The 27,230-nt window shown below is 44.4% G+C and overlaps 1 protein-coding gene across 1 annotated transcript in view; it reads right to left on the bottom strand.

The window, feature by feature from the left end:
* WAPL (WAPL cohesin release factor) overlaps positions 1 to 27,230 on the bottom strand; it is a 428,526-nt gene that overhangs the window by 59,850 nt on the left and 341,446 nt on the right. The window contains exons 12-13 of the mRNA XM_030204989.1: positions 23,273 to 23,448; positions 3,197 to 3,312 (exon numbers count right to left, since the gene is read on the bottom strand). Coding sequence (XP_030060849.1) covers positions 3,197 to 3,312; positions 23,273 to 23,448 — 292 coding nt within the window. The remainder of the gene's footprint in view (positions 1 to 3,196; positions 3,313 to 23,272; positions 23,449 to 27,230) is intronic.

Here is a 27,230-nt window from a genome sequence, read left to right as displayed (position 1 = left end):
GGCGGGACATAGCCCTAGCCACTTTAAGGCTCGCTTCCGGGACATCCCATTGAGCCGCAATTAAGGTGTGCATGGCATCATGCACGTGGAAGGTTCCAGGCGGGCGCTTCGTCCCCAGCATAATGGCAGAGCCAACAGGGGCTGAGGGAGAGACGTCCTCCGGAGAGGAAATCTTCAAAGTGTCCATGGCCTGTACCAACAGGTTGGACAAATCCTCTGAGCTAAAAAGCCGCGCTGCAGGGGGTCATCCGCTCCATCCGAGCGGGGATCCATCTCCTCCAAGGAATCCGCAAAGGACCGTTGGGAGACCTCAGATACGCTGCCCTCATCTACATCGGAGGAGATAAAGTCCTCCAAGGCCTGTGAATCAACCCGAGGGCGTTTACCTCTGGGAACCTCAACCTCTTTACCAGACGAGGGAGCAGGGGCAGCGTTTTGCATAAGGAAGGCCTGATGCAGCAGCAAAACAAACTCGGGGGAGAAACCCCCCAGACTGTGTACTTCCACAGCCTGGGCAACAGCCCTAGACGCACCCTCAACCGGCGCTCGCAAGAGCGGGGGAGAGACATGCTGCGCATCCAAAATGGCGTCCGGTGCGACACTCCGCGAAGGAGCCGCGCGGGAAGAACGGCGCTTAACTTTAGCCTCTTTTGTGCCGTCGCCCAAATTAAGGGCGTTTATGGCATTAATGTCTCCCACCTCAAGGGCGGCCCAAGAAGAAGCCGTCCGAGAAGATGGCGGAGGCGAGGAGCGGGGGATGGGCGTTTATGGCGGGAAAAATCGCCACGCCGGAGGAAGGACCGGGACATTGATCGGCCACGAAACTGTCACCCAACAAGGGCGAATCAGGCTTTAAGACCCCCGCATCCCCTCTAGAAGCGCCCAAGCGATCCGGGGAGCGACTCTTTACGCCCTCGCCCTCCGACGCCATATGCCACGTGGAGATAAATCGGGGAACCCCCTGCCTGCTATAAAAAGGTAAAAATTACCTGCTGTCCGCTCCGAGCTGTAACGACCTGGTGTCCCAGTGAGTAGCTGCAATAAACGTTTAAATAAACTTCGAAATAAACGCCTTTAAGGACGTTCAAAATTTTTTTTTTTTTTTAACGGAGCCAGCGGGAGGGGGGAGAAAAGGAGGGACCTGGCACCACCAGGTTTGCACTTGCTCAAAAGAGCCCTCAACCCCAGGCACTCAACAAAACCTAAAAATTAGGCTTGGAGGCCTAGCCAGAGCTGCTGTTGTGTGTGACCACCACCTGCTGAGATAGAGAACATACTGAGGAGTTTCCGGCAGCACATGACCACATATAGGGAGGCAAAAGTTTGCTCTCTATCTCCACCTGCTGGTAGATGGACACAACCCACCAGTCTATGGATTGATCAGCTTGATGATATGGAATTGCTATTTACTAGCCACCTGACTGTGAAATGCCATAAAATCAACTTTTAAGTAAACTGGACAGTATTAAAAAGACTATAACATAAGACAGGTTAACAGATTTATGTGAAAAGCATATGGGGCTCATGACAGGATCTATAGCTGCATAATTCATTCCTTTTATATGTACATGGCTGGCTAGTGAATGGAAGAAATACAATTCTCTTTACCATATGAATACAAAAAATAGTTAATATTTTACTAAAGAAAATACTCATCTGGCCTATAAAGGTAAAAGTATACATTTTTGTTTCCAATCACATCTAAGTAAATTACTGAAAATCTGAGGGCTATCAAAATTATTCACTACCAGAGTATGTTTGAGATGATCCCAAGAGTCTCTCCTATTTACTGCTAATGTTAATTTCAGTACCTGCACTGTATGAACAAGAGTTATCTCCTAGAGCAGCGTTTCGTCCTGGAGTACCCCTTGCAAGTCAGGTTTTCAGGATATTCACAATGAATATGCATGAACTTGATTTGCATACACTGCCTCCATTATATGGAAATCTCTTTTATGAATATTCATTGTGGATATCCTGAAAACCTGACTGGCAAAGCAAAGGGTACTCCAGGACCGGACAGGAAATACTGCCCTAGAGTTCAGATATAAGGCTTGTTACAAGCAACATATCAAGGGGTGCTTGGAAATTTAATATAATCATGAGAGTAGCACCCTATACAAATGGGACATCATATTTTCTTGGTTTCCGATTGCATTGTTGGTTCTTGAGGACCCTCACCCTCTATCTTGCCCTCCATGCATATAGCTTGGTTGTCCTCTGCCCTCCCATACACACTACCTCTGGAGGTATTCTAAGCATCCAAGCATTGCACAATTTGCATAGAATTTCTCTGGGGTGCAGAATTTACCTCTTGCTGCAACAAAACTGTGGAGCTAATCATAAGTGGAACAGTGCTGAAATTAAGCTGGGGCTGAGGCTGTCCTGCACTGCATGGCTCTTCAGTGTGATGCTGAACTCCTGTGCTGTTCTTTGATATTTGGAAAACAGCAAAGGAGTCTGAGAACCAAGCTAATAGCAAGCTACAAGAGTTGAAGAGTGCATGGAGGCCATGGCACCAGCTGAATTTAAATCAATTGCACATTTGAGCACCCATGCAGCAAAGAGTGCCGAGGGGTAGATTGAAGGGATGGTTTCCTACTTTTTAGACAAATCTACCATAACGTTTGGAATCTTGCCAGGTACTTTTAGGTTGGATTGTCCACTGGTGGAAATAGTATACTGGGCTTGGTGGACCCTCAGTCTGTCTCAGTATGGCAAAGCTTATGTTCTTATAACTAAGAGAAAAAAATCCCTGTTGCTCCGGAAAAACACTAGGTTTGATATAGCTGGGAAACGGACTTGCTGGAGAAGAAAAAGGAACATGGGGGAGGAAAAAGTGGATAATGGTATATATGCAAGGGAGAACTGGGAAGGAATGGGGTGAAAGCTGGAGATACCAGGTGGTAAGATGACATATGCAGAAGAGAAGAGTAGATGAGCTGGAAGAAACAGGGGTAGGGTGTATAAGTGGGAGCACTGATGTCACTGGAGTAAGATGATGTACAGGAGAGGAGATAAGCTTGAGGAGACAGGAGCTAGGGAATGGGGGTGAAGAGAGGGACAATGGGGAATAAGGGCACATTTGAAGGAGTCGCAAGGCAAGAGTCAGCAGAGAACAAATAACTAAAGAACAGCAAATAGGCAAGACTCAAATCTCAGGCTAGCAAAACCATATAAGAATTTTTTGTCTCACCAGTACTCGAATGTCAAATCTCTGTTCCTGAGGTAAGTACCGCGGCACCTGAAGAACACAGCTCAAAGATGTGCTGATAAGATTGTCTTGCTCTCCTGCTTTTGTGCTGCCCCACTCTAAAAATAAGGAAGAATGGAAAGCTGTATTTAAATTTCTACACATCTGCAAACACTTCTACAATTTGAAATTGCTTAACTGTAATATGTTCTCCATAGACAGCAAAAGTAATAACACAAGTGGATGACATCATCCCATGGCACTGGTATGATCAGCTTTTCAACAACTCAGACCTACTGTAAAGCTCTGAGCATGTGTGATGTCCTTCCGAAAATACAGCGGTCCCCCTCAGTTAGTTTACAGCTCAGCATCAACTCTTGGAGAGGCAAATAGGGTTGTGTGTACGATTAATCCTGCTGTATGCAGAGAAGAGGCAGCAACTGTTTCTTCTCCATTAAATAGGATACAATTACGCACACAAGTGTGTTATTACTCCCAAGCTCAGGCTTGTTTTATGTCTGAAAGAAATGGCCCCATTTCTGAAAAGCAATCTGTTCACATGTGTGTGCAAGAGTCTGAACAGCTTATATGGGTAAATCATTCAGTAGTTCTTGACCAAAAGGTACTATGAAGGCTACTCCAGGCAGTAAATGTGAAATAAAAATAAATAAAAAGGCACGTAGCAAGGTTCCAGAACCTGCTTTTCAAACCCAATCTAGAGATGCAGATTTCAAGACATCTACAGTAGCAATAGTGGCTCTAATCTGGCTATGCTTGATTCTCCTTAGGCAGTGAAATATCAGCTTGTTCCTAACATAACTAAACATTTGTTGCTAGAATATTACCTAATGTAAGCTTTGCCACAGGGGTGCCAAGTCTACTATGTCAAAGGAGACAAATAACTGCATTGATCTTTTTTTAACACTGTCCTTTTTCAGGTGGTGAAAGCTCATTTACAAATGTGGAGAATTCTCTCACATGGGTGGTGATAAGACTTCAACACCAGCACTTCACTGCTGTGGAATGGTGTTGAATACCTTTGGTAGGATGAGTCTTAAGACATTTTCCTATCATGACAGAGTTGACCATATGGCTCCTATGTGACCAAGCCAAGATGCTCACTGATCCTTCTGGCTGAGTTAACCCATTAGTGCCCAATGTTCCCATAATAAAATCCCATATGGGAACGTTGGGCACTAATAGGTTAACTGGTACTAGGAAAGTACTTTGCACGTGAGATACTTTAGAAATGAGAATTCCATCAACTCAAAGTTTTACTTTATGAAAGAAGAAAGAACAAGATTCAGGTCCCATGGAGCTGATGACCTTTGGTGGACTGATAAGACGATGACTTCTCATGAATTTGGATAGTGGGAGATGGTGAAGACAGAGCCTGGTCTATCAGGAAGATAGATGGATAAGACACTGAGCTGCATTCTGACAAAGGACATCTGGAGACCTTGCTAACAAGAGGTGGTACAGGTACTGTGTAATATAGAAGGAACTTGGCCTTGCAAACAACACCAGATGGAAACATAGGATTTCCTCATGGAAGATTTCTTGCTGCCAAAGAGAAAAAAATATTATAATGCCTCTGTATCGCTCCATAGTGTGATTGCACCTTGAGTATTCCGTTCAATTCTGGTCGCTGTATCTCAAAAAAGATATAGCGGAATTAGAAAAGGTTCAAAGAAGAATGACCAAAATGATAAAGGGGATGGAACTCCTCTCAAATGAGGAAAGGCTAAAGAGGTTAGGACTCTTCAGCTTGGAAAAGAAACGGATGAGGGGAGATATGATTGAGGTCTACAAAATCCTGAGTGGTGTAGAACGAGTAGAAGTGAATCGATTTTTTTACTCGTTCCAAAAGTACAAAAAATAGAGGGACACTCAAGGAAATTACATGGAAATACTTTTAAAGCAAATAGGAGGAAATATTTTTTCACTCAATGAGTAGTTAAGCTCTGGAACTCTTTTCCGGAAAATGTTGTAACAGCGTTAGTATATCTGAGTTTAAAAAAGGTTTGGACAAGTTCCTAGAGGAAAAGTCAATAGTCTGCTATTGAGACAGACATGGGAAGCAACTGCTTGCCCTGAAATTTGTAGCATGGAGTGCTGCCACAATTTGGTTTTCTGCTAGGTACTTGTGACCTAGCTTGGCTACTGTTTGAAAAACAGAATACTGGGCTAGATGGACCATTGGTCTGACCAAATATGGCTACTCTTATGTTCTTATAACTATATTGTGAAATTGCACACATAATGGGGTTTCATGGTCTTAAATCAGGTAGCTATCCAGTCCTCATGCATAAAGCAACACTGCTCAGAAGACAGACTCAGCAGATGCCTTTAATTTCATAAGTAGTTACTGGATCTGCAACATTTTCCAGCCTGTCTTCCAGTACTTGTGAAATCCTCAGACTAACAAAACTGCCAAGTTACTTTTTTACTGTCTAACGTGCCTCATGCAGGATGCCCTGATCATTAATTGGGTTTTGCCCTGCCTATATGCATACCAACCAATACCCCGAATAACAAAAGTACTGCAGAAATTCCAGGGAAAGCCGACCATGATGATTCCCATAGCTCCTTATTTACCTCAACAACACTGAGTTTGCCTTTTCAAGAGTCTGTTGGTTCACTTTCCTATCAGACTCCATGCTCCAAACCTTAACACAAAATCAGGGCTCACTCCTGCATCCCAGTCTCAGCTCCACGGCAGTCACAGCCTAAAAGGTAAGTGGTGCCTAATTGTTTTCCTAATAATTCCTAGCATCCTGTTTGCTTTTTTGGCTGCCACCGCACACTGAGCAGAAGATTTCAGCTTATTATCTACGACGACACCCAGATCTTTTTCTTGTGCTGACTCCAAAGGGCAGACCCTAGCATCAGGTAACTATGATTCGGATTATTCTTTCCAATGTGCATCACCTTGCATTTGTCCACATTAAATTTCATCTGCCATTTGGATGCCCAGTGTTCCAGTTTCCTAAGGTCTTCCTGCAATATTTCACAGTCTGCACGTGTTTTAACAACCTTGAATAGTTATGTATCATCTGCAAATTTAATCACCTCACTTGTCGTTCCGATTTCCATATCATTTATAAATATGTTAAATAGCACCGGTTCCAGTACAGAACCCTGCAGCACCTCAGAGTTCACTCTCCTCCATTGAGACATGACCGTTTAAACCTACCCTCTGTTTTCTGTCCAATAACCAATTCCTAATCCACAACAGAACCTTGCCTCCTATTCCATGACTCTTTAATTTTCTCAGGCGTCTCTCATAAGGAACTTTATCAAAACTTTTCTGAAAATCTAGACACACTACATCAACCAGCTCACCTTTATCCACGTTTATTTACGTCTTCAAAGAAATGAAGCAAACTGGTTAGGCAAGACTTCCCTCGGCTGAACCCATGCTGACTCTGTCCCATTAAACCATGTTTGTCTACATGTTCTGTAATTTCTCTCTTTATAATAGTTTCCACTATTTTGCCCGGCACTGACGTAGGGCTTACCGATCTATAATTTCCCGGATCACCCCTAGAACCCTTTTTAAAAATCAATGTCTCATTGGCCACCCTCCAATCTTCAGGTACTACGGACGATTTTAACGACAGGTTACATATTACTAACAGATCAGCAATTTCATGCATGAGTTCATTGAGTTCTCTTGGATGTATGCCATCTGGTCCTGGTGATTTGCTACTCTTTAATTTGTCGATTTGGCTCAGTACATCTTCCAGGTTCACCGAGATCTCTTTCAGTTCCTCCGAATCATCACCCATGAAAACCATTTCCGATACAGGCAGATCTCTTACGTTTTCTTCCGTAAAGACAGAAGCAAATAATTCATTCTGTTTTTCCACTATGGCCTTGTCCCTCCCTGAGCACCCCTTTTGCTCCTTCATGATCTAACAGTCCCACAGATTCTCTTGCAGGTTTTCTGCTTCTGATGTACCTGAAAATGTTATTGTGAGTTTTAGCCTCTGCGGCAAGTTTCTCTTTATATTCTCTTTTAGCCTTCTTTATTAGTGTTTTGCATCTGACTTGCCAGTGCTTATGTTGCTTCTTATTTTCTTCATTTGGGTCCTTTTTCCATTCTTTGAAGGACAATCTTTTGGCTGTAATGGCCTCTTTTACTTCACCTTTTAACCATGCTGGCTGATGCTTTCTGTTCTTTCCACCTTTGCAAATACATGGAATGCATCTGGACTGGGCTTCTAAGATGGTATTTTTGAATAATGTCTCACACCTGATTTAGTGTACTAACCTTTGCAGCCAATCCTTTTAGTTTCTTTTTAACCATTGTCCTCATTTTATTATAGTCGCCCTTTCAAAAATTAAATGAAGCTACAGTAGATTTTCTTTGCGGGTTCATCCCAGATAGTAGATCAAACTTGATCATGTTATGATCACTTTTCCCAGAAGACCCAACACCACCACCTCTCACACTATGCCTGCATGCCACCAAGGACCACATCCAAAATGGCTCCCCTTCTCATCAGTTCCTGGACCAGCTGTTCCAAGAAGCAGTCGTTTATTACATCTATTTATTTATTATTTATTTATTTAGATTTTGCTCACACCTTTTTCAGTTACAGCTCCTCCATTTTTGTTGATAATAAAATATTGCTATTTTTCTGTCCAAATCAGCAACAACTGACTGTAGGAGTGGTGTGCTAATACTCAGAATAAAAATATTGCTCTTAGCTTCGAATAACACATGAGGAGCAGATGTTTGGCTGTTGCTCAGATGTCTTGTATTTGAAAAGGTTAAGTGGGCTTTACACCCAATGTCTGAAGCAATTGGGACATGTACACAGTGATACTGCAGTGGCATACAGGGAGCCCTTGAGCAGGTTGCCTTTTGTGGTCCCCTACTAGATTATGGTTTGAACGCAAGTAAAAGAGAGTATGTTGGGAGGACAAGAGTTGTAAAGTTAGGTTTGCACTGAATTTTTAAAAAATTAAACATATTTTATTTAAGATCAAGTATTCAGCTAGAGAGAAAATAAAATTCAACCATACTAATAGCAACAACAACTAAAATGAAGAAAAATAATAATTTGGCTCTTTGGATTCCTTAGTCCACAACAAGCTAAAAGGAGAAAGGGGGATAGTGGAAGAATCTTTAATATAAATTTTAAAAAACTGGGGAAAACTACAGAAAACAAGGCATTAGGCATGTTCACAAAGCGCACACACAAATACAATTAAACATTCACCCATCACTAAGGGCCTCTTTTTACTAAACCATGCTAGTGATTCTCATGCGGCAAATGTGAGGCAGCCCATTCAAAATGAATGGGTTGTGGTGCATTTATTGCACCAGGGATCGTGGGTACAGTTTAGTAAAAGAGGCACTGAGTGCAAGGAATTACGAACTCTAAATTTCTTCATGTCCAAAAAAAGACCATAGCTATTCTGTAGCAAAAAACGTTTATCATACCCCCATATATTTAACAATATACTTACAGGGCTAATGAACCAAAAAAGTAGAAACCCAGTGTCAAATCTCCAGGCAAATAGGCAAATAGCCAGAAAACCTTTCTACTGCTATTGCTCAAGAGGCCTGCACCATATCAGGTAATATTTGTATTTTCTGTTCTGAGAAAACAGCTGGTAAATTCCTAAAGTAAAAGGATAAGCATATTCAAATCTTGCTCAAAAACAAAGTTAACCAAGACTGTGGCTCTATCCTGAACATTCAGAGATGAAGACAGTCAATCCACTTAAGTGCAAGGGTCTGGGACCAAAGTAATGCATGCAATTAACCAGAACCTGCACTTACTACTACTACTAAACATTTCTAAAGCGCTACTAGGGTTACGCAGCGCTGTACAGTTTAGTTGTGACCCAAAGAAGCTTGACATCTGATAAATATATGTACAGTACTGTTTATTATTATGCATACAGTATACAGTCTCCGTTAACTGACGTTAGGCTTACTTGAAGTAATCAGTTATAGTCCTCTGTACACTATTGGGTCTGTGAGTTCCATAGACTACGTCTGCCAAACGGTAAAAACTGTGATAGCACTGATATCCAGTGGCCTCCAGAAAGGCCCGCACAGTGTTGAGACTCTCCAGCGCTCTTGCAAAAGTGACAGGAGGAGGTTGTTGAATTTCGTCAGCATGTGCCTCGCTGAGCATTTCATCATCTGTTTCATCATCAACCGCTTGTTGCCTGCATGTAGGAGCATATCTCAACATCAGTGCTGTCTTCAGCAGATTGTAGGGTATACACAAAAATTAGCACATATGAGTTATCTTGTTGGGCAGACTGGATGGACCGTGCAGGTCTTTTTCAGCCGTCATCATCTACTATGTAATCAAAAGCTATGTAACGATGGAACTCCTCTTCAGTAAAACCGACTGGGATGTCAATAATCTCTTCATCTGATGCGTTTGCAACAGCTGCACCTATTTCATCCCTCTCCACATCCTTAACAAAGCTTGCCCGCTTGTAGCAGGTCACAATGGTTGCCTGTGTAACATGATTCCAGGCTTCTTTCTGCATATGAAGGGAATCCAACAGTGATAGATTAGGAGCCAGTTCAACAACACGTTTATACTTGCCAGTCTGGTCATCCATAACGCTCATCAGACGACGTAGCACGATAATGTTGTTTGCAATTGGCTATTATGCCCTGATCCATAGGTTGGATCAGAGAGGTAGTGTTTGTTGGCAGGAAGACCATCTTGACGTTAGACAGCCTGACATCATCACTGTGTGCAGCACAATTATCACAAAGCAATAAAATCTGATACTTTTGTGCCCGCATTCTAGTGTCTAACTTCTTTAGCCACTGCTTCCAAATTTCCCCAGTCATCCATGAATTTGCGTTAGCCTCATATGACACAGGAAGTCGCTTAACATTCTTGAAGCAATGGGGCTGTTTGCTCTTTCCAATGACGAGTGGTTCCAACTTCTCACTCCCATCCATATTGCAGCAAAGGAGGATCATCAATTGGTCCTTCGACGTTTTACCTCCTGTAGTTTTGGCATGTTTGAATGCAAGTGTTCCATCAGAAATTGCTCACCAGTAGAGACCATTTTCGTCAACATTGAAAATGTCATGATGTGCAAACTCGTTCAAGATGGTAGGAAGAACTGAAACAACCTAATTTTCAGCACCAAAGTCATTAGCGTCTTGTTTCTTGCCATGCTGTTTCTTGAATTTTATGTTGTTCCTCTCCTTCCATCTTTCCAACCATCCAACAGTGGCTTTGAATTCAGTTAGTCCAAGACTTTCAGCTAGCTGGTTAGCTTTCTCCATAAGCAGTTGACCACTGACAGGAAACTGTCTGCGCCTGACTCGAGAAAACCACCAACGAAGAGCATCTTCTACCTCCTCAGCTTTTCCCGCCCGTTTTCGTTTCCGGTGTGGATTTGTATTGTTTTGCCAGTCTTCCAGAAGCTGGTCTTTCTGCTTCAAGACACGTGAAATTTGACTGGGATAGACACCATATTCTTTAGCAATAAATGCTTGACTTTGTTTGTTTTCTAATTTTTTAAGAACTTCTATTCATTCAGCCAGTGTTAAAGTCTTACAGTTGCGCGATGACGACCCCAGTGTACACTCTAACAACATTATTTTGCTTATTCTGCCTGTGGCAGTTAAAGGGGTGGTAAATTTGAAATCTCATTGGTTGTCTCGCGCCAATCTGCTTCCATATTCCGTGCGCGCACTTATGCGGAGTCTTTCCTGCAGAGGCGCATTCTTAAACCATGCATATAAGCGAATCTTGCACTTATCAGTGGTGTGCTAAACTGAAGTTTGTAACCATAGAAATTGATGGCGCCAAAAACAGGACCAAAGTACGGCATGCAGTTAAACAGAGCATGCGCTTAACTGACGTGCACCTAAATGGAGTGCACTGTGTGTGTGTGTATATATATATATATATATATATATATATATATATATATATATATATAGCGAATGCTACATACCTGTAGAAGGTATTCTCCGAGGACAGCAGGCTGATTGTTCTCACTGATGGGTGACGTCCACGGAACCCCCTCCAATCGGAATCTTCACTAGCAAAGACGTTTGCTAGCCCTCGCGCCCATGGGCACCGTGCATGCGCGACTGTCTTCCAGCCCGAACCGGCTCGTGTTCATCAGTCCCGTATGTAGCAAGACAAAGACAAGGGAAGACACAACTCCAAAGGGGATGCGGGCGGGTTTGTGAGAACAATCAGCCTGCTGTCCTCGGAGAATACCTTCTACAGGTATGTAGCATTCGCTTTCTCCGAGGACAAGCAGGCTGCTTGTTCTCACTGATGGGGTATCTCTCAAAACAACAAACATGGTCAATTGGGCCTCGCAACGGCGAGGACATAACTGAGATTGACCTAACAACTTATCCAACTAACTGAGAGTATAGCCTGGAACAGAATAAAAAATGGGCCTAGGGGGGTGGAGTTGGATTCTAAACCCCAAACCGATTCTGAAGCACCGACTGCCCGAACCGACTGTCGCGTCGGGTATCCTGCTGCAGGCAGTAATGAGATGTGAATGTGTGGACAGATGACCACGTCGCAGCCTTGCAGATCTCTTCAATAGTGGCTGACTTCAAGTGGGCCACTGACGCTGCCATGGCTCTAACATTGTGAGCCGTGACATCACCCTCAAGAGCCAGCCCAGCCTGGGCGTAAGTGAAGGAAATGCAGTCTGCTACCCAATTTGATAAGGTGCGTTTCCCCACAGCCACTCCCCTCCTATTGGGATCAAAAGAAACAAACATTTGGGCGGACTGTCTATTGGGCTGCGTCCGCTCCAGATAGAAGGCCAATGCTCTTTTGCAGTCCAATGTGTGCAACTGACGTTCAGCAGGGCAGGAATGCGGACGGGGAAAGAATGTTGGCAAGACAATTGACTGGTTCAGATGGAACTCCGACACCACCTTCGGCAACAACTTAGGGTGAGTGCGGAGGACTACTCTATTATGATGAAATTTGGTGTAAGGAGCATGGGCTACCAGGGCCTGAAGCTCACTGACTCTACGAGCTGAAGTAACTGCCACCAAGAAAATGACCTTCCAGGTCAAGTACTTCAGATGGCATGAATTCAGTGGCTCAAAAGGAGGTTTCATCAGCTGGGTGAGAACGACACTGAGATCCCATGACACTGTAGGAGGTTTGATGGGGGGCTTTGACAAAAGCAAACCTCTCATAAAACGAACAACTAAAGGCTGTCCCGAGATCAGCTTACCTTCCACACGGTAATGGTATGCACTGATTGCGCTAAGGTGAACCCTTACAGAGTTGGTCTTGAGACAGACAAGTGCAGAAGGTAGTCAAGCAGGGTCTGTGTAGGACAAGAGCGAGGATCTAAGGCCTTGCTGTCACACCAGACGGCAAACCTCCTCCATAAAAAGAAGTAACTCCTCTTAGTGGAATCTTTCCTGGAAGCAAGCAAGACACGGGAGACACCCTCCGACAGACCCAAAGAGGCAAAGTCTACGCTCTCAACATCCAGGCCATGAGAGCCAGAGACTGGAGGTTGGGATGCAGAAGCGCCCCTTCGTTCTGGGTGATGAGGGTCGGAAAACAGTCCAATCTCCACGGTTCTTCGGAGGACAACTCCAGAAGTAGAGGGAACCAGATCTGACACGGCCAAAAAGGAGCAATCAGAATCATGGTGCCTCGGTCTTGCTTGAGTTTCAACAAAGTCTTCCCCACCAGAGGTATGGGAGGATAAGCATACAGCAGGCCTTCCCCCCAAATCCAGGAGGAAGGCATCCGATGCCAGTCGGCCATGGGCCTGAAGTCTGGAACAAAATTGAGGGACCTTGTGGTTGGCTTGAGATGTGAAGAGATCTACCAAGGGGGTGCCCCACACTTGGAAGATCCGGCGCACTACTCTGGAGTTGAGCGACCACTCGTGAGGTTGCATAATCCTGCTCAACCTGTCGGCCAGACTGTTGTTTACGCCTGCCAGATATGTGGCTTGGAGACACATGCCGTAACGGCGAGCCCACAGCCACATGCTGACAGCCTCCTGACACAGGGGGCGAGATCCGGTGCCCCCCTGCTTGTTGATGTAATACATGGCAACCTGGTTGTCTGTCTGAATTTGGATAATTTGGTGGGACAGCCGATCTCTGAAAGCCTTTAGAGCGTTCCAGACCGCTCCTAACTCCAGGAGATTGATTTGTAGACCTTGTTCCTGGTGGGACCAGCTTCCCTGGGTGTGAAGCCCATCGACATGAGCTCCCCACCCCAGGAGAGACGCATCCGTAGTCAGCACTTTTTGCGGCTGAGGAATTTGGAAAGGGCGTCCCAGAGTCAAATTGGACCAAATCGTCCACCAGTGTAGGGATTCGAGAAAACTCGTGGATAGGTGGATCACGTCCTCTAGATCCCCAGCAGCCTGAAACCACTGGGAGGCTAGGGTCCATTGAGCAGATCGCATGCGAAGACGAGCCATGGGAGTCACATGAACTGTGGAGGCCATGTGGCCGAGCAATCTCAACATCTGCCGAGCTGTGATCTGCTGGGACGCTCGCACCCGGGAGACGAGGGACAACAGATTGTTGGCTCTTGTCTCCGGAAGATAGGCACGAGCCATCCGAGAATCCAGCAGAGCTCCTATGAATTCGAGTCTCTGTACTGGGAGAAGGTGGGACTTTGGATAATTTATCACAAACCCCAGTCGCTCCAGGAGTCGAATAGTCATCTGCATAGACTGTAGAGCTCCTGCCTCGGATGTGTTCTTCACCAGCCAATCGTCGAGATAAGGGAACACGTGCACTCCAAGTCTGCGGAGCGCTGCTGCTACAACAGCCTGGCACTTCGTGAACACCCTGGGCGCAGAGGCGAGCCCAAAGGGTAGCACACAGTACTGGAAGTGACGTGTTCCCAGACAGAATCGGAGATACTGTCTGTGAGCTGGCAGTATCGGAATATGCGTGTAAGCATCCTTTAGGTCCAGAGAGCATAGCCAATCTTTTTCCTGAATCATGGGAAGAAGGGTGCGCAGGGAAAGCATCCTGAACTTTTCCTTGACCAGATATTTATTCAGGGCCCTTAGGTCTAGGATGGGACGCATCCCCCCTGTTTTCTTTTCCACAATGAAGTACCTGGAATAAAATCCCAGCCCTTCTTGCCCGGGTGGCACGGGCTCGACCGCATTGGCGCTGAGAAGGGCGGAGAGTTCCTCTGCAAGTACCTGCCTGTGCTGGAAGCTGAAAGACTGAGCTCCTGGTGGGCAATTTGGAGGCATGGAGGTCAAATTGAGGGCGTATCCTTGCCGGACTATTTGAAGAACCCAATGGTCGGAGGTTATAAGAGGCCACCTTTGGTGAAAAACTTTCAACCTCCCCCTGACCAGGCAGGTCGTCCGGCACGGACACTTTGATCTCGGCTATGCTCTGCTGGAGCCAGTCAAAAGCTCGCCCCCTGCTTTTGCTGGGGAGCTGTGGGGCCTTGCTGAGGCGCACGCTGCTGATGAGAGCGAGCGCACTGGGGCTTAGCCTGGGCCACAGGCTGTCGAGATGGAGGATTGTACCTACGCTTACCAGAAGAGTAGGGAACAGTCCTCCTTCCCCCATAAAAACGCCTACCTGATGAGGTAGATGCTGAAGGCTGCCGGCGGGAGAATTTGTCGAAAGCGTTATCCCGCTGGTGGAGCTGTTCTACCACCTGTTCGACTTTTTCCCCAAAAATGTTATCCGCTCGGCAAGGGGAGTCCGCAATCCGCTGCTGGATCCTATTCTCCAGGTCGGAGGCACGCAGCCATGAGAGTCTGCGCATCACCACACCTTGAGCAGCGGCCCTGGACGCAACATCAAAGGTATCAAATACCCCTCTGGCCAGGAATTTCCTACATGCCTTTAGCTGCCTGACCACCTCCTGAAACGGCTTGGCTTGCTCAGAAGGGAGCTGGTCCACCAAGTCCGCCAGCTTCCGCACATTGTTCCGCATATGGATGCTCGTGTAGAGCTGGTAAGATTGAATCTTGGCCACGAGCATGGAAGAATGATAGGCCTTCCTCCCAAAGGAGTCTAAGGTTCTGGGGTCTTTGCCCGGGGGCGCTGAAGCATGCTCCCTAGAACTCTTAGCCTTCTTCAGGGCCAGATCCACCACACCAGAGTCATGAGGCAACTGAGTGCGCATCAGCTCTGGGTCCCCATGGATCCGATACTGGGATTCTATCTTTTTGGAAATGTGGGGATTACTTAATGGCTTGCTCCAGTTCGCCAGCAATGTCTTTTTCAGGACATGATGCATGGGTACTGTGGACGCTTCCTTAGGTGGAGAAGGATAGTCCAGGAGCTCAAACATTTCAGTCCTGGGCTCGTCCTCCACAACCACCAGGATGGGGATGGCCGTAGACATCTCCCGGACAAAGGAAGCGAAAGACAGACTCTCGGGAGGAGAAAGCTGTCTTTCAGGAGAGGGAGTGGGATCAGAAGGGAGACCCTCATACTTCTCGTCAGAGAAATATCTGATGTCTTCTTCTTCTTCCCACGAGGCCTCACTATCGGTGTCAGACACAAGTTCACGGACTTGTGTCTGCAACCGTGCCCGGCTCGACTCCGTGGAACCACGGCCACGGTGGGAGCGTCGAGAGGTAGACTTCCTCGTCCGCACCGGCGAAGCTCCCTCCGCCGACGTAGTCGGGGAGCCTTCCTGGGAGGCTACCGCAGTCGGTACCGCAAGCGGCACCGACGCCGGAGACCTCACCCCGGGCAATGGGCCAGCCGGCACCTCGCTCGACGGTACCGGTGGCGCAAGCACCCCCGGTACCGGAGGGGTAGGGCGCAACAGCTCTCCCAGGATCTCTGGGAGAACGGCCCGGAGACTCTCGTTCAGAGCGGCTGTGGGAAAAGGCATGGAAGCCGATGCAGGCGTCGATGTCAGAGTCTGTTCCGGGTGTGGAGGCTGTTCCGGGCTGTCCAAAGGGGAGCGCATTGACACCTCTTGAACAGAGGGCGAGCGGTCCTCTCGGTGCCGATGCCTACTGGGTGCCGACTCCCTCAGCGACCCAGAGCTCTCGGTGCCGACATGGGAAGGGGACCGGTGACGATGCTTCTTCGACTTCTTGGGACAAAGCATGTCACTGGAGCTTCCCGGCACCGACGAGGAGGACGTAGAATCCAGCCGTCGCTTCCTCGGGGCCGAGACCGAAGGAGGTCGGTCTCGGGGGGGCTGTACCGCAGGAGCCCTCGGGATGGGGGGAGACCCACCCGAAGGCTCACCGCCACCAGCAGGGGAATGGACAGCCCTCACCTGCACTCCAGACGAAGCACCACCGTCTGACGACATCAGCAGACGAGGAGGTCTCGATACCACCGACGCAGCCTTCCGATGTCGCCCCGATGCAGAGGGCCGATGCCTCGATGCAATCGGGGGCGAAGATGAAGGTCCAGGCGCCGACGACGTCGAAGCAGTCGATACTCCCGGTGCCGATGCCGACGAAGAGCCCGAGAACAAAACGTTCCACTGGGCTAATCTCGCTACCTGAGTCCGCTTTTGCAAAAGGGAACACAGACTACAGGCCTGCGGACGTTGCCCAGCCCCCAGACACTGAAGACACGACGCGTGCCTGTCAGTGAGCGAGATTACCCGGGCGCAGTGGGTGCACTTCTTGAAGCCGCTGGAAGACTTCGATGTCATGGGTGGAAAAATCGCGCCGGCGAGATCAAAACTCGAAATGGCGAAATTGGCACCGCAAAAATAGGGGGAAGAAAAACTTCGACCGAGGCCTAAATAGGGCCTACCCCGACGACGAAAGAAAACTTACCGGGGCAGACTGGAAGTACGGGAAGGGAGAAAACCATAAAGGTCTCCTTCCGACACCTTTTTTTTTTTTTTTTCTTTTTTAAGAACGAAGTCGATAAACGCGAGGTCAACTTTGGGGCGCGAACGGCGAAACACGACCGTACCGAGTGCGGACAAAAGAAGACTGGCCGGCACGAGCCGGTTCGGGCGGGAAGACGGCCGCGCATGCGTGGTGCGCATCAGCGCACAAGGACTAGCAAAGGACTTTGCTAGAAAGTGTTCCGATTGGAGGGGCTGCCGTGGACGTCACCCCATCAGTGAGAACAAGCAGCCTGCTTGTCCTCGGAGATGTATATATATATATATATATATATATATATATATATATATACACATACACACACACACATAATCCGGAAGATATGTGGGAGAAGGAAAAAACTATACAGACATTTAAATACTTCTGTGGTATAAATGTACAGGAGGCAGGCCTCTCAATTGAAAGCAATTTCTGGAATGAGGGCACATAGAATGAAGGTGAAAGAACAGATTCAGGAATAATCTAAGGAAAAATTTCTTTTCAGAACGAGTGGTGGATGCATTGAACGGCAGAGGTAGTAGTGATGAGTATTGTAACTGAATTTAAGAAAACATGGTACAACCACTTTAAAGGAGAGGCAAAACGTATTAGTTGGTATGGCTGGGCAGATAGGATAGGCCAGGGGTAGGCAACTCCGGTCCTCGAGAGCCACAGGCAGGTCAGGTTTTCAGGATATCCACAATGAATATGATAGATTTGCATACCATGGAGGCAGTGCTTGCAAATCTATCTCTTGCATATTCATTGTGGATATCCTGAAAACCTGACCTGCCTGTGGCTCTCGAGGACCGGAGTTGCCTACCCCTGGGATAGGCCATATGGTCATTATTTTCCATTATTTTCAAATCACATAAACGATAAACCATTTTCCCTGTTTCTATGTTTATGCATTGAGAAATAGATGGATCTTGTCTTGGAGAAACTGCGTATGAGACTGAGGGCCCGATGAACAAAGGCAACTGTTAAATGGTGCCGCTGGAAAATTTACATTTTTGCAAACAGCGACCAGTGCATAAAGGGGATCTCATGCAAATGAGATGTACGGATCCCCCTTTGTGAATTGGTCGCTGTTTGTGACTTTAAGCTGTCAAATGCATATGACAACTCGTCCACCAGTTTTTTTGAGTTGCACAGGAGGGGGGCTAGAGAGGGGGTCCACCGGAGGCTACCCACGCAGCTCAAAAAATTCCCTGGTGGTCTAGTGATCTCCATGCCCCCCCCCCCCAAGGTCTTTTAAAAATTTTCTGGTGGTCTAATGGACCTCAAGCCTCTCACCTCCTCCTGGATCCCCCCCCCCCCCCCAAGCAAAAGAACGCTGGCTACGAGTCTAAAGCAAACACTGACAGCACGATAAGCTTTGTGTATCTCCCCTGAGATGGCTGAGCCCAGCTGAGTGCAATACACTTCCATTTTTGTTCTGAAATGTGTACAAGGAGCCGTGCTTAAAGCCAAACCTTTGTGTGCATGCATCCAGCAGGCTCCTTCCTACCAATTAGCGTGCAAGTTTTACTTGCATAAAATTTGAATATACTTAGCTTTTTGCATGGCATGGCATTGAGGACATGTTAAAAGCTGTGCACTCATACATCTGCACACAGCTCTGCTGCATGGCCTTCTGCATCAGCTCCTCAGAGTATTTATTTATTTTAAATTGCCTTTTTTTGGGGGGGGGGGGGGGGGTCCCTTGAGGATATTTCTTCATAGCCATGTACCAGTTTTCCTGGTGGTGAATAGGCTCCAGGCAGATAGGCAAACATGATTCTGTGGATTCCGGTTGCCTCTAATATTGGTCAATCTAGGTCACAAGTACGTGACAGAAACCCAAATAGTAAAAAAAAAAAAAAAGGCACACCACAAGAAAATATCAAACACATATATAGGAGTATCCAGTGTAAATGGCACTCTACCCTACAAAATATACAGTTCTACTATATTCTTATTTAAGAATATAATAAATAAAAAGTTAAGTAGAACTGTATATTTTGCAGGGTAGAGTGCCATTTACACTGTTTGGATACTCCTATATATATGTTAGAAACCCAAATAGTAACAACATTCCATGCTACCAATCCCAGGGCAAGCAGTGGCTTCCCTCATGCCCATCTTAATAACTGAGTTTTCCTCCAAGAACTTGTCCAAACCTTTTTTTTAAACCCAGATACGCTAACCACTGTTACTACATCCTCCAGCAAGGAGTTCCAGAGCTTAATTGTCCTCCTATTTGTTTTATATGTATTTCCATGTAACTTCATTGGGTGTCCCCTAGTCTTTTGAAAGGGTAAAACAAATCAATTCACTTCTACTCGTTCTACACCACTCAAGATTTTGTAGACCTCAATCATATCTCCCCCTCAGTCGTCTTTTCCAAGCAGAAAAGCCCTAACCTCTTTAGCCTTTCCTCATAGGAGAGGAGTTCCATCCCCTTTATCGTTTCAGTTGCTCTTCTTTGATCCTTTTCTAATTCTGATATATCTTTTTTGAGATACGGCTAACAGAACTGAACACAAGGCAAAGTCGCACCATAGAGTGATACAGAGGCATTATAGTATTCTCTGTCTTATTTACCATCCCTTTCCTAATAATTCCTAGCATCCTGTTTGCTTTTTTGGCCACCACTGCACACTGGGCAGAAGATTTCAGCGTATTGTCTACAATGACATCTAGATCTTTTTCTTGGGTGCTGATCCCCAAAGTGAAATTTCATCTGCCATGTGGATGCCCAGTCTTCCAATTTCCTAAGGTCCTCCTGCAATTTTTCACAGTCTGCATGCATTTTAACAACCTTGAATAGTTTTGTGTCATCTGCGAATTTGATCACTTCACTTGTCGTTCCGATTTCCAGAAGCCTGGTTTGGCATGTGCCATGGCTCTAAGCTAAAGATGATGTAGACACAAATGCCTATGTTTTGTGGTTTTTTACTACTTGAAAAAAGAATTGGTCAAACTTACTCCTGATAACCCGACCTTCAAGAAGCGCCTCAAGACCTTCCTTTTTGGTAGAGCATACGCTTCAAACCCACCTGGCATCTCTTCCTTCTGAATTCCAACTGTCTTAGCGACATATTGTTCACCACTACTCTTTCCCCTTTTCCCTCCTTAGCTATTTCCCTTTCCCTCTTACGACATTGTTTGTTTGCTGAATTGTTGTATTTTTTTATATAGACTGTTGTACGCCACATTGAGCCCGCCCATGGGTGGGAGTATTGTGGGATATAAATGCTATAAATAAATAAAATTAACAAATCTCCAAAACCATGAAGACAATGATGAAAATTATGACAGTAGAACATGAAGAGAAAGTCTTCAAAAGAATTTTCTGAACAGTTCTTTTCACCTTGTACAGTGGAAAAAAACAAAACCGAGAAGACTGCTGTGTGTAAGAAGAGCAGCACACATTCAGAATTTTACAGTAATTCTGAGCTATGGGAAAGCTGTTTCAGCCCTTTATCAGATATCACCCACTTATGTGCTTGATTCAATATTTTTATTGATGAACAATACTTATTAAAAAAAAAAAAGCATGTCTATATTTAGAAGTGTACACAGAAAGTGTGTTTGATTAGGTGTAACAGGAAAAAAATGTCAAGAACTCAGAATAGATCTGAACCCTGAAAAGCCTAGAAAACTTAATTGTGCAAGCACTGATATTCCTATGCAAACACTGAACTACCTGCTCCCTCAGTCTTATATCATAGACAAACCAACTTTACAACAAAAGAAGGAAAGGTATGTGTGACTCATTGACTGGTCATCAATGAAGAATATACATTACAGGTAAGCAACTCAATTTTCTCTGACAAGCAGGCTGATAAATTCCACAAACAAAAATCACCAGCTAAGGGATAACTCCCATAACAATTAAAAAAAAGTGGGGAAAAATGCCAGTATGCATGTCTCTTTTCATGTATTCATTTTGTTCAAAGTGAAGACAACCCAAAACATGTTGGAAAGCAGATAGTGTGACAAAAGGGTGCATTCCTCCTTCCTCTCTTGGTAATGTCTCTACTGGGGGTGTGGAGAGATATGTATGCGTACACAGAGGAGGAGATATGTGCACAAGGAGATGGGATGTATGCATACGTCCTTTGCAAAAGTAGAATGGACTTTTAAATATTTATTACAGATGAAGTAAACCAATGTAAGATAATACTGCTATATTTCATACAGAAGAGCTGCCATCTAATATATTGGTAAAATCACTTCAGAAGAAAAGGAATCAATTCTGCAAGGATTCAACAAATGAAAAGATCTCAAGTGACATTCACAAATGAATGAAAACATTGAAAATACGTTTTATGTCACTTGCTACCATAAGAGCCAGCTTTGGGGGTGCTTGAGCACCCCCAATACTGAGAAAATTCCTTGTATGTGTCCAGGCAAGGGTTATATCCATTGGCCTTAGCACCCCCAATAATTTTGAAATGTTGGCTCCCTGCTTGCTACATGCTAACTTTGTACTGAACCATCCTCTTGAGTGTGTACCATATTTGCTTCCTGTTTGTAGGGACTTTACAGAGAACTTGCGCTAGAGCCATGAGCTGATGACTTTGTATATGGTTTAAATGAAGCTTAAATACACAACTTTTACCCATCACTGCAGTAAATAAATTGTACACAAACAGGACCTGTGGAAAACGTGTGCACTTATCAGGAAGAGTGGTGCAAAAAACAGAAGAAAAGTCTTCGCAAGAAAATCAACAAAAAAAAACCAAAACAGCGAAGATGACCAACAAAAACAAAACAAAAATAGAGCTAAAAAACTAAAAAAAGTTTTAAAAATTTTGTATACCATAAAAAAGACGACACTTGAAATATAAAAATAAAAAGTATACTTTATTAGCCAAACGATGGCAGGGAGAAAGGGACTCGACACAGCTGTGTTTCGGCCGTACCAGCCTGCGTCAGGAGTCTTCTCACCATGAGCTGATAACTAATTCTATCCAATTGTAAAGGCAATATATATGTCTATTTATTGGAGCTATAGCGCTTGGTTATGCTTGGAACAAAGTCGGATGGAGAAAATCAAAGCAGCGTCTCTAGTCTATGAAATCAAACGAAACTAGTGTTTTTATAGTTTTTCAAGTGTCGTCTTTTATGGTGTTTTTATATACAAATTTTTTTTTTAAGTTTAGTTTTTTAGCTCTATTTTTGTTTTGTTGGTCATCTTCGCTGTTTTTTTTTTCTTATCAGGAAGAGTGCATCAGATGCATATGCACAAGGCTAAGAGCTGCTAGTGCTGAGCACATATCTGCGCAGAAATAAGTTTTGGCACACATCTGTGAGTGGAGGAGTGGCCTAGTGGTTAGGGTGGTGGACTTTGGTCCTGGGGAACTGAGGAACTGAGTTCAATTCCCACTTCAGGCACAGGCAGCTCCTTATGACTCTGGGCAAGTCACTTAACCCTCCATTGCCCCAGGTACAAATAAGTACCTGTATACAATATGTAAGCCACATTGAGCCTGCCATGAGTGGGAAAGCGCAGGGTACAAATGTAACAAAAATAAAAATAAAATAAAAATCTGCTCATGTCCTGGAATGCTATTCTGTGTATAAATACTTACATTGCTGATATTTATGCTCAGAATAGCATTCTAGCACATGCATAGATGTGTTCCAGTACATTTTTTTTTCTATTCAGACTTCTGCTAAGCCATAGCTGCCTTTAGTGTAGAACTGTCACCTCCCTGTTCTGTCATATTTTTCTCATGCTCTTTATGGAGGCCATGAAAAAACTGCAAGTATGGATAAGCTTATAGCAAAAAGAAGAAACATGCATAAGTCTTCAGACACTACGGCAGAAGTACAAGCTAACCTCGTGCTTCTTCAGACTTGTCATTCAAGCTCCTATTCTGTGCTCAGCCGTAAAAGTCTTCTGAATACTTCTCTGCATTTGGGTAGAAACGGTAATTGCTTCCATCTGACTAAGACAAGAAATTACTAGATCCTGGGAAATTTCTTTGTACCATTTATTTTAAATATGCTGTGCACATTGTTAGCTTCTGTGCAAAACCCTTTTCTGCATCCTACACCCATAAAATTGTGTGCAGACATCAAATTAACCCCATGCCAGCATCTGCATACTTGTGTGTGTGTGAAACAACTTGCAGTTATGTTAAAAGAGAAAACTCCTCACTCACCTGTCTTCAGAAAGCTTCTATTATCTAAAGAAACTACTGTGATTCTAATCTCTAAAAGGCTGGACACCATCTAAAAGATAAAATCTATGGCTCTGATACTTACCATTATCATTAGTTAAGTTGAGCAAGACACCAATAATAGCTCTCATACAGTCCTCTACAGCTTTACCCACATGGTTAGTTACACTAAGGTGAGGCAATGATTTACTGTCTGAGGAACAGAAACTGTCTTCAGCACGGTTATACCGCTGGATAAATTCTTCACAATGTTGTAATGCTCTAAAGACAAGAATATGAAATTGTATTTGTCATTTGATTAGACTTACAGCAAAGTAGCGTGTTTAGTATTACAAAAGTATGACTTTCCTACGTAATATTCTATATGAGCTGCAAATCATTGTGCTATCACCTACTTCAGTGACCCATCATACCTAACGTTTTCCTTACCTGTGACAAAATTGACCCTGCCTGTCAATTTTGTTATACTAGATTAACATTGCTAATGTTTTAAAAGATTTTACCTGTGTGACAGATACTCTCTGAAGACAGTAAATCAACTAGCCACATACGACTGTAATTCTTTACCTTGAATTCAATGGGTTTTTCCACATGTTTGTGGCTCCAAAGTAACCTCAATTTCTGTTGAGTTTAACATTATGAAGTAAGAGCTGTTTAATTTTTTAATTCAACATTATGAAATGAGAGCAAGCAAGCAACTTCCAAAAGGGGCGGAGGATGGGCTCCAGGGATTAGTTGGTGTATTGTTTTCAGGTAACACATGCTACAGGGTAAGCAGCTCTGCATTCTCAAAATGCACATCACTTGAGTGAACCTCGAGAGAGAGAGAGAGAGAGAGAGAGAGAGAGAGAGAGAGAGACTGACCAGGTATAGGACATATAAAAACACCTTTATTTCAAAAGCAGACAGTTGAAAGATTCCAAATTATATTCTGTGAATTACTAAACAGGTTGTAAATACAAACAAAAACCACACTTTGAATGAAATGTCTGTTCAGAAATGCTAGAGGTCACAGATTGGAGAGCTGAGATTATAGCATTGAATAAAGAAGTGGATAAGATAATCAACAGGACTCTGTGATAACAGGGTACAAATTATAAATAGATCAAATTAGTGGAGGGGTTGCATTACTACATGCTAAAGTGGGAATCAAGTCAAACAAAATAAAGATATCTGTAGGAAACAAAACTCTTAAAAATGTGCCACTATTGGTAATTTGTAACCTATCATTAAAATTGCATGCAGTACCTTAAGATAGGAGGGTGTCAATTAAAAATAATAATAAAAAAGAGTTCCAAGGGTGATCTGGGGAAGCCACAGACTTATGAGCCTGACATGGCTGCCATGTCCTTTTATACATTCTTTCAAATACTCCAATCATATCTACTACTACTACTTAACATTTCTAGAGCGCTACTAGGGTTACGCAGCGCTGTACAATTTAACAAAGAGAGACAGTCCCTGCTCAAAGAGCTTACAATCTAATAGACAAGTGAACGGTCGGTCCGATAGGGGCAGTCAAATTGGGGCAGTCTGGATTCAGTGAACGGCAAGGGTTAGGTGCCGAACGCAGCATTGAAGAGGTGGGCTTTAAGCAAAGACTTGAAGACGGGCAGGGAGGGGGCTTGGCGTAAGGGTTCAGGAAGGTTGTTCCAAGCATAGGGTGAGGCGAGGCAGAATGAGCGGAGCCTGGAGTTGGCGGTGGTGGAGAAGGGTACTGAGAGGAGGGATTTATCCTGTGAACGGAGGTTACGGGCGGGAACGTAAGGGGAGATGAGGGTAGAAAGATAGTGAGGGGCAGCAGACTGAGTGCATTTGTAGGTAAGAAGGAGAAGCTTGAATTGAATGCGGTATCTGATCGGAAGCCAGTGAAGTGGCTCTCTTCCTCAGACTCCTTCAATTGCAACGAGATTAACAATCTCCACAGATATAAACTGTCCCTATAAACTGCTCAAAACCCCCTTTTAAAAAAAAATTGGAGCTTGTCAAATCTGATAGCCTCAACAGTAAACAAAAAACAGTACTTCTTATACCACATTGAACAGGCTGCAAATTCAGTAAAGCAGCTATTCAAAATAGTAAGCAGTCTACTGCAATCCCAACATAATCAGCCTCCCCAGTTACAACTGACCTGCAATGATTCTGACACGTACTTTGCCAGCAAAATTAAAGGTCTCTATCAGAACCCAGCACTCTCAGCAGCTTATTATGGAGAACCCTTATCCTGCTCCCTTGATCCCTACATGGCAAAGACAGTGCAGCTAGGAGGCAGAGGCCTACTCTCATATGGAAAAGCAAACGCTAATGACACTTGCAAAGGGCTGTGGTGCACCTGCTCCCCTTGACTAGGACAAGCTTGAAACCTGACTAGTATTCTAACATCCCTTTCCTGGGAAAACTTACAGGACAGTTTACATTCAACCAAATGACTGGCTAAATGAATAAACTTGATATGTCAGTCTGGCATATACCCCTGATTAATGATTTACACAGAAACTACAACAGGGGACCTGCCTCTAGTCTAGTATTGTTGGATTTCCTAGCATGCCTTTGAATTTGTGGATCATAATCTCATGATTACATGACTGACAGAAACAGATAACACTGGCACAGTACTTGCATGATTCAAATCCTATAAGTCAGACAGACAACAAACAAACAGTTCTGTTCAACAGCAGCACATAATCTTGGGTACTGAACTGCAGAGTATCACAGGAATACAAACAGTCACCTATTTTATTTAATATCTACCACAAACCTCTTGCTAAACTGCTTTGGTAGATGGACACAAAATCCAATTCTATACCAATGATGTGCAGCTACTCATACCCACTGAACCAGATCTACCTACAGCTGTGAGTAGACAGGCACCTGACTTCAAAATGCCATTTACGAAGTACACGTTCCCCCTAAAACTTCAGGTCAGGAATCTTGGAATACTGCTAGAGTCACCACTTACTTTGATTCTGCAAACTCAAACCACCTTTAAAAATGACTTATCAGCAGAGGCAACTTCAACAACTCTCCATACATCAAAAAGTCCACTCTCATCACAGTGGTCAATGCTATGATAAGGTTACAACTAGACTACCGTAATACTCTGTATACTGGTGACATCAAAAATAGTTTGTATCACCTCCAATTCAGAATGCTGCAGCACAACTGGAAAGAGTGTTTCAAGTGGTGTAACCATATCACATCCTTCCTGTGAAAACTGCACTGGCTTGAAATACCCTACAGGCCCTCAGAAAAAAAAAAACACGCTTAGATGAGATTTTGCTTTGTACTGGTATAGAATTAGGAATCAACAGTTAAAATTTAATGCCAAAGTACAGAGTGATGCACTTGGGGTGCAAAATCCCAAAAGATAGATACCGGATAGGAGGGGAGAGATTGGTAAGCTCGACTCAGTAGAGGGACTTTGGGGTGATGGTGTCCAAGGATCTGAAGGTGAAGAAACAATGCGACAAGGCGGTGGCCATGACCAGAAGGATGCTAGGCTGCATAGAGTGGGGTTTAACTAAAAGGAGGGGTTGATGCCCCTCTACAAGTCGTTAGTGAAGCACCACTTGGAGTATTGTTTTCAGTTTAGGAGGCAATATCTTGTTAAGGATGTAAAAAGCCACAAAAAATGGTATGGGATTTGCATTGCAAGATGCACGAGGAGAGATTTACTGACCTGATCATGTATACCTTGGAAGAAAGGAGAAACAGGGAGATACAGATGTTAAAATATTTGAAAGGTATTAATCCACAAACAAACCTTATCTAGAGACGGGAAGGCGGTAGAACTAGAGGACATGAATTGAGGTTGAAGAAGGGCAGATTCAGGAATAATATCAGGAAGTATTTTTTCACAGAGAGGGTGGTAGATACTTGGAATGCCCTCCCACGGGATGTGGTGGTGATGAAAACAGTAACGGAATTCAAAACTGTGTGGGATAAACACAAAGGAATCCAGTTTAGAAGGAATGGATCCAAAGAAGCTTAGCAAAGATTGGGTGGCAACACTGGTAACTGAAAAACAAAGCCAGTGCTGGGCA

This window comes from Microcaecilia unicolor, chromosome 5 (assembly GCF_901765095.1).
Source record: "Microcaecilia unicolor chromosome 5, aMicUni1.1, whole genome shotgun sequence".
NCBI classification, from domain to species: domain Eukaryota; kingdom Metazoa; phylum Chordata; class Amphibia; order Gymnophiona; family Siphonopidae; genus Microcaecilia; species Microcaecilia unicolor.
The sequence above is the reverse complement of the archived record's forward strand: the minus strand, read 5'-3'. Positions and strand labels throughout refer to the sequence as shown.